At 41.0% G+C, this 8,543-nt stretch overlaps 1 protein-coding gene across 1 annotated transcript; it reads left to right on the top strand.

The window, feature by feature from the left end:
- Positions 1-446: 446 nt before the first annotated feature.
- On the top strand, positions 447-7,641 carry LOC137287354 (opsin-5-like). The gene is made up of 5 exons (XM_067819608.1): positions 447-558; positions 947-1,240; positions 1,806-2,146; positions 4,102-4,352; positions 5,848-7,641. Exons 1-5 carry the CDS (start codon positions 447-449, stop codon positions 5,951-5,953), a joined length of 1,104 nt encoding a protein of 367 aa, XP_067675709.1. The 3' UTR covers positions 5,954-7,641.
- The last annotated feature ends 902 nt before the right edge of the window (positions 7,642-8,543 follow it).

Here is an 8,543-nt window from a genome sequence, read left to right as displayed (position 1 = left end):
CCCCAGTCTCATTTCTAACTGAGAGTGATTGTTAATGTCAGTCTTATTAAACAGTCGAATTCATACAATAGACGCTATTTTCATCATACATGTCTTATTAATGTAAATTCACATTTTTGTATAGACGTATTCCTATAGTAGGCTCTCGTATAATCACAATTTTCTTATGATTATGGAAGGGTTTACAGCATATTAGTGTAGAAATATCCAAGAACAAAGTGTCTGTAAGGTATGTCCCACAGCCTCACAAGAGACGATCACACCATCCTAATATGTATCAGCTAGTTCGTCTGTGAAACATCATGCCAATATTAATTGCCACAAAGCCGGAATGGCGTGCTCCTAGCGGCAACCTATAAATGGTTCGCGTGACACTGAAGCTTTCAGTCGAAAGTCTGGCGTCACGGCAGAAGACACTGCCGTTCATGTCACAGTAGAGTCTGGGGATGGGAAACGTGACGGCGCTGGACCCATGGGAACAGCTGAATGCATCGGGGAGACTAAGGTCACTTGGGCCAGTCGGGTATTTCCTGTCCGCCGTGTATCTTGGCGCTATCGGTGAGTAAAGAATGGCAGGCACTCGTACACACATGCTCCGTGCTTTCAAGGCACACGTGCAATTAGTACCAATTCCCATTATAAGACTGTAAAGAAAGACCGATCATCCCACAATAACAAAGGGTACTGCAAACATGTCTGAATTATGTTTCCATGAAAGTCTCTACAAGTATCCGTTACATATCCTTTACTCTACTTCCTTGTTCGGGAAGCATCATTTTTCGACGTTTGGAATGTTTGCAAATATTTGGAAAGAGACGATGAAACGTTTCCAAATGAATAGAATGAATTTCCTGGCTTCATCGTTTGCATTTTATCAATTTTGTAAACCCAGTATGTCCTACTTTTTTTAATGGAATATATATCAACCAAGCCATGCCTATTGCAGGTATTATCGCCACATTTGGCAACGGTCTCGTGTGCTATGTCATCTTGCGGAGCAAGAAGTTACGGGCAAGGTCTCACAACATGCTGCTTGTCAACATGGCGTTCTCCGACCTGTGTATCACTGCTTTCGGCTACCCTTTCTCCACCATATCTGGCTTTGCCAACAAGTATGTGTTTGGCTGGGTGTTCTGCATCATGCAAGGCTTCCTCACCTTTACCTTTGCAATGTCGTCCATGAATACCCTGGCCGTCATCAGTATTTACCGTTACATTTCTGTTTGCAAGCCTCATCTCAGTAAGTATGGCATATTGTGCTTCTGGTTCCATTACATAATGTTCGGTACAAACATTATCACAAGTACTGTACATTAGGCTCTAGTACTTCAGGCCCCTTGTATAAAATGGTTCTGGTACTTCACACCCCGTGCACAAAATGACTCTGGTACATCATGCCCCATGAAGAAAATTTCTTTAGTACTTCATACCCCATGTAGAAAACGGCTCTAGTACTGCATAACGGCTCTAGTACTTCACCCCCCTTGTAGACAACGGCTCTAGTACTTCATGCCCCATTTAGAAAATGGCTCTAGTACTTCATACCGCAAGTAGAAATCGATTTTAGTACATCATGCTGCATGTAGACAAAGGCTCTGGTACCTCATTCCTGTGTATAAAATGGCTATAATACTTCATGCTCCTTGTAGGAAATGACTCTAGTACTTCATGCCCCATTATTTATCATCGCACGGAAGGCTAAGTAGTGGGAAAGCTAATGAGATTCAGGGACTGTCAGGAAGATTAACGTACACAGTGTCAACAGGAGAGTTATGTGGTATTATTGCCTTAAATTCCATCCCCAGACTACAAGCTGACAGTCGGTTTCACGCAGTTCACCCTATTCCTCACGTGGTTGTACACTCTGCTATGGACGGCGCCACCACTGTTCGGGTGGAGCACCTACACCATAGAACCGTTCGGGACGTCGTGCAGCATTGACTGGACTAGTCCCAAGGACTGGGACGTCGCCTACGTCTACTGCCTAGTCGTCTTCTGCTACCTTATCCACATTGCGATAATGTCCTTCTGTTACTACAAGATAGTGAAGAAGTCTTCGGCTCTGAGAATCAACACTAGTAAAGCTATGGACCTTGATGAAGCAAAGCAAGTCCACAAGATGAAAGTCGAGATGAAAGTGACCGGGGTAAGAATATTAAAGATGACTGACACTGAACTAGATTTAATTTCATCATAGTTTACAACGCCTTCAAACTTATATATGGACAAAAGGATTTGGGTAGCTCAACGGTAGCAGTTTCATTCAGGCAAGTCTGTGTTTGAAAAATATTTTGACAAAGTTCTGAATTAAAATTTTGAACAGTAAAAAAGAGAATATTCTTGAAGCTGAAACAGATGGTCGACATTATATTGCAGTACCTCCCTTGACTTCCTGAAAAATGCTTCCATTTCAGCTTTGTCATATTATCTCATTACAAAGAAAGATAAACAATTTAAACAATCGGCACCAGTCGTACCGACGCTCTGTTTGCTCAAGTAAAAGTTCATTCTGACGTTACCGATAATAGGATATCTTCAAATCTTTGTGCGCCAGCAGTGAGCACTATCACTGACTGTGATAGTGACTGTACTGATTTCAGTATTGTCAGCATCAAAGTTCACACAGGGTCTTACGTGTCTGCAAATATAACACATTTATCCACCGTTTCATGTGTAATGAAACAAAAACATTAATCTAATTGCGAAAAGTTATCAAACGAAAGCGCATGTGTGCAATTGAATTATCAAGATAGGTTATTACAAAACAAGTCAGGTATGGATGTATAAATAAGACATGCAAAGATCACCATCTGCTTATGTCACCAGCCCGTTTATGCCAATGTTCAGATGTCCAAGAATGTGACTTCACCTTCGTGAGTGATCTCTGAAGGCTCGAAGCATGGCTCGAGAACAGCTGGAAGCACATTTTCCTGTGTCTTTGCGTGCTGGCAAATCTACTTTCTCTGCTCGCCTTAGTTCCCACACCTACCATAATCAGCAGTCTTACTGCAACAAGTACTCGTTGCCCGGAACATATTCCTGAAAACTAATACCTGGGATTTGAATTACTCTTCTTAATCCTCCAAGATTACATTCACACTCACTTGGAGAGGAATTATGTTATGTAATTGAACTGCCTCAACACAACAGAGACCATATAATCTATTATAAAGTCTCTGAACACACTGACCCAAGACATATACTAAATAGATCAATGGAGACCTGTGCATACAGGCTGGGTCGTTCTCACTGTAGCTTTCTTTGATCAGGAAATGTTGTTACGATTATAGTTCCCGCTGTGAGGACATCCTATTCGTCTTTTAGTGTTGAGTATTAATGCGATTAAATGACAACTTCCAAATGCGAACTGGCATCTGATTGATCACTCTCTCGTCGACTACGAGAAAAGATAACAGCAGCTTGACCTCGATCGGCAACATGTCGCTACATACAGATACTTAAATATCTTAACCTGGAACAGCCAGGTGTGCGAGAAGTGGTGGAGACAACGCAACAAAGGAATATATTAATGAATATATAACTTCGTCGGCACTTCTGCACGTGCTTGTTGGACACATGTCTGTCCATTTCTTTACACCCCTCCCTCATAAACAAATAGTGAACTATTATCAGCGTTTTGTTGAGTATGTTATGTTTATTAGTGTTCGAGTTACATTGCAATCCATCGGTCCGCTGTTGAGCCAAACGGACTATAGCATGGTGTATTCACGGAGAAAGAACTGGTTTCAAAGCCGCTTGGAACAGTTCAGACAGGACTTATAGAGTTCGTTAGCTCAATGTCGAGTGCGAACGAAATGAGATGCAGGTCCTTGGTGCTGACAATGGTGAAACCCACAAGACTAACACAGCTTGCCACAGTATCAGAGGAAATCTGGATTCGAACCAGGAATTGAATGATCAACCAACAGGCTCTTATATATTCTCAGAAATGTACATGCACGTTCTCGGGGGTCGAAATATTTAGATTGAGGCTACAAGAATATGAATATTGCCACAATACGTAGTACCTCAATATAGGAACAACTAATAATTAACTGGGCTGGACGTTTTAAATATAATAATGAGTTTGGCTTGTTCCAGATGTGTCTGACAATGGTCATCATTTTCACCATAGTATGGTCCCCCTACACCTTCGTGTGCCTGTGGTCAGTGTACGACCCTAACCTGCCTATATGGGTGACCACGCTCCCTACCATGTTCGCCAAACTGGCAAGCATGCTCAACCCATTCATCTACGTTGCCACCAACAACTCTTTCAAAGAAGCTGCGAGAGAGTTGATCTACGCGCGACGGAACAAGATCCACGCCATTGAAGACTATCACAAAAAGAGGTGAGTGAGTGAGTTTAGCTTTACGCCGCTGTGTAGCACTATTCCAACAATACAACGCCGGGGAACACCAGGAATGAATTTCTTCCCATGTGGTGAATCGAACCAAGCTCTTCGGAGTGACGAGCGAACGTTTAAACCTCCGTTCTTCCCTATTGCATGTCAGAAAGAATTCATACTAAGCACTTAATGGTAACTTGTAACCTCATATAATTCTACATATGATGTTGATTTCATTCTAGTAAGTGTCTAACATACACGAAGAAAGGAAAGAGAATAGACGTTTTGATGGATAAACGCAGTCGCCAATGTTCCAAAAAGCAATCTCAGTCAAATCAAGAATAAGCCAACAAGAAAATCCGATAGCTCTTAGATTTATGAACGTTTTGCTAACCAGGAACGTACCAGCGTAATCTGATATCGAGAACCCAAGTAATCACTAAACAGCTGTTGTCATGGTTACCAAACATGTTTTAGATGATTGATTTTGGTTTCTGTATTTCAATACGATGTGACATTGTTGGGGGATAGGCACAACTATGAATCGTCACAGAAGACCAACACATCAACAATTGATATTTCATGAAGAAATATATTGGGCGGTAGTGAAAGATGATTGTCCGACAGTACATGTACAGTCAATATTATTTCAAGCAGTAAACAAGGTTCAAAGTGTCAGTTCAATTACAAGTAAAGATGTTTCAAGAATAATACAAAACTGGATTTGATCATAGTGTTTTGTAATATATTCTCTGTTCACGTTTTTGAGTTGTGTTGATGAATACATTGGACACATTGAGATTGGAAAACATTCATTCATGAATTCAGTTAATTAGACGGAATGGCATAGTAGTACGAAGTTCAAATTCACTGCTTACAAATACAAATCTTTATGTCAATTTGGGGTAGCCAAGTGGCCAAACCACTCCCTAGCTACGCCAAAGGTAGACGAGTAGATTCCTGGTGTCTCCCGATATCAATTACATTAGTACTCACACACAAACAAACTTTGCATTAATTATCTTCATAGAACTTTACATACTAGTAAACTATCAACTTTAAAGTTTGTATTTACCATGTGTTATGTTGTGTTGTTAGCTAGTCATAAGTGGAAGCATTGTCGTCCATGTTGATGGTGTGTGCTCCCTATTATAAGTTGTAACATTGTGATTCGTGGCATACGGGGCTTTATGCGTCCCCGACTATTTAAATCTTTCAGTATGTGAATATAACATTAAAACAACTGAAATTCAATCATATATTTACTCACATGACGAACCGCTGGTTCACGGTTCACTGACTCATTCATGCTTTTTCCGTGGTGCGGGGTATAAAAGATTATTCTCCCTCGCAAAGATTTACATCCCGCTTTCAAGAGTGGTGTACGACCGTGCACAGGACTGCCATGGTAATTTTTTAAAGGTGGGGAGAAGAGCCGATGAGAGAAGGACATACATACATGAGGCTGGATAATATATTCTTATGTCCTTCACTCCAGGAGGGGAACGGAGAGGTCACTCTACACTGTTGACCGGACGAAGGAGGGTATCTACATTGGTGTGACGGAGGTCAAGATATCAACCAGAGACTCTACATTCTTCTGAAGATTTATTGCGTTCGGCCTTACTTCCGGCATTGTTATCTCAGTTGACAGGGTTATGGAAATGTTGACTTGGCGCTTCGAGTGTTTGTGTGGTTGCCAACATCTGCTGCCGGCGAATTCGTGTGACTGGTCTGGCCGTGGTTAGATCTCATCGGAGCTGAACCAGACATCAGAATAGTCAATCGGTCACATTAGTTTATAATGACAGCGTAGTCATGGCAGGTGTTATTAAATTACTAGCATACTCTTATACCTCGTATAGAATGTTGAAATGGCGTTTGTCTTGTACTCAAGATGTACTATTCAGGATCTGTATCCAACATAATGTATTAGTAACTTGACGTGGGATAGGTGCGGTGAGGTTAGGTGAGGCGAGGTGAGGTGAGGTGAGGCGAGGTGCGGTGAGGTGAGTCGAGGTGACATTTGGTTTAGTGTAGCATTAACGATAACTGCGCTTATATAGCCACTTGCGGGCACGTGTGTGTCTGTGTGTGCGTGTGCATGCGTACGTACATGTTTTGAGAGAATGACAAACCATTAATCGCCATTTATGCTTATAAACGCATGTTCGATATGTGTCCGTGGCCCTCATTAACCATCCATTGATCTCCTGCGGTATCCGGTCACGTGAGTAAGCCCCCAGTACATCCGATCCTTTTGCGTTTGGGCGGTGTTCGAATGTTGCTCTCACCGAGCAGGGATTTTGCATAGTTTCCTTTTTATGTGGTTTAGGATCGTTTTCTCAATTTGTGATTTAGTATCCCTTTCTCTACTTGTGATTTAATGTCGCTTTCTGTAATCTTGATTTAGGACAGTTTTCTCTTTTTGTGACTTTATCTCCATTTGTGATTTAGGATCGTTTTCTTCGTCTTTTTGTGTTATTGACAGGTCAAAATGTGAGAAGTTATGAGAATTGATATAGTGATTTGAGAGAATTCAATATACGTTTGTTTATGGACGTGTAAACAATAGACCTGAGCAAAAATATCAAAATACCCACGAGCTCCACGCACACATTTAGAAACAGATTCTCGACTTTGTCAGGTGCTGCTCCGCTATAGTACAAACTTGCTATCTTTCAAGGAGTGAGATTAATTATCTTTAAGCCGCACTCAGTTCCTTTCAAGGAGGTGCCGTTGAAATGAATTAAAAACGCACAAATTTCAGTCTTACCAAAATGGACAATGTTTCAACTTGCATTTGTAAATGTGACCGATAGTTCAAGACAACCCAAATTCGTAAGTTATTCGTCAAATAATGATATAATTCGAAGAAACCTGGAAGAATAAATCAGATCAACATGAACCGAATATTCGACACAACGATGCTTAGTCCCTTGTAGATGTAGCAGGCAGTAGGTGTTCTCTTCACAAAAATAATGTGTTTTAGAATTATATCCGCTATGTTCAAGTGTAACAAGATGCACACGTGTTTATATAACGTGTTTATAAAAGTCAATGTCATTTAGAGAGACGCGTCAGTGTACACTTTGACTGATGTAAGCACGATTCAACTGTACATACAATAATCTATATGTCACTGCATGTGAAACGTCATGGTTGTCATCGGTCGTGTCATTAATTAGACGTCATTGTGACGTAATTAACCATATCGCATTGTACATACTTACGTCACCATGAATTGTCATTTTTCATGTTACTGAGGTCATTATAGGCACATATACAGCCAGCCAAACTGTGTTTGTTTTGTTGTTTAAAACCAAAATCAGGCAGAAATGCTCCAACTATGTGACGTACAGAAAAGCGACTGGGACAGACATTCCAGTGACTAATATCATGAGCACCAGTCTCAGTTGCTGGGATACCCCATCAGCAAGTCTGGCTGTCAGATCCCATCAGTCGCCTCTTACCTCTGTATCATTGTACGTTCAGTTTCAGTGTACTACTGTGTATGCTTCAGTAGAAGGAATCTTAGAGAGAACTTTGTTGAAGATTCAGAGTTATGTGTTACGCTAAACAATCTGAAGAATCATTCATTCCCAATGGTATAAAGATATAGGCCCTAGGGTATTGTCCGAACATTTATGTGCTTCACAAAGGTTTAGTAGAAAGACCTAGCATATACTCAGATATTAACCAAAACACAAACCATAGCTCATGCCCGCGCCTAAAAATATAAACAGTTCACATGTTTACATACATACAAATATTGAATGTACGAAACACAAATCCCAGCCTGTTCAAAGCTTACTGTACATGCGCATTTTATGAGAGATTAATTATTCATTTCTTTATCATTGAAATAATTTGAAAAAGTTCGTTGGTTGGGATTAAGGACAAAATATTGAAAGTTAAAACGTCTTTGAAATCGGTACAATGATGCAAATGATACGTTCAAGCAAGAGAAATCTTTTCTAGACTGGTTTCCGCCCGTTCAAGCTACGGACTGGAACTTGGACGGGCCTGTACATTGTCAGGACACTAATGACTGCAAACTGGCATCCGTGTTTTTCCGGGACAAGCTGAATGGAGGTTGAGGGAAGGGGCGTGTGATGACGAATGATTAACTGGCTCCAGCTTGGTTCCCGTGGTCTGCTGCGCTAACGCAATGATCCAGACTGAACTGGCTCG

Source organism: Haliotis asinina, chromosome 6, assembly GCF_037392515.1.
Source record: "Haliotis asinina isolate JCU_RB_2024 chromosome 6, JCU_Hal_asi_v2, whole genome shotgun sequence".
Taxonomy (NCBI): domain Eukaryota; kingdom Metazoa; phylum Mollusca; class Gastropoda; order Lepetellida; family Haliotidae; genus Haliotis; species Haliotis asinina.
The sequence above is the reverse complement of the archived record's forward strand: the minus strand, read 5'-3'. Positions and strand labels throughout refer to the sequence as shown.

Bases quoted from the DNA above. Each gene is read 5' to 3' on its own strand.
- LOC137287354 (XM_067819608.1), top strand. From the start codon at position 447: ATGGGAAACGTGACGGCGCTGGACCCATGGGAACAGCTGAATGCATCG. The intron at 1,241-1,805 runs GTAAGTATGGCA...TTCCATCCCCAG, and splicing joins TGTTTGCAAGCCTCATCTCA to ACTACAAGCTGACAGTCGGT. The intron at 4,353-5,847 runs GTGAGTGAGTGA...CCTTCACTCCAG, and splicing joins GAAGACTATCACAAAAAGAG to GAGGGGAACGGAGAGGTCAC.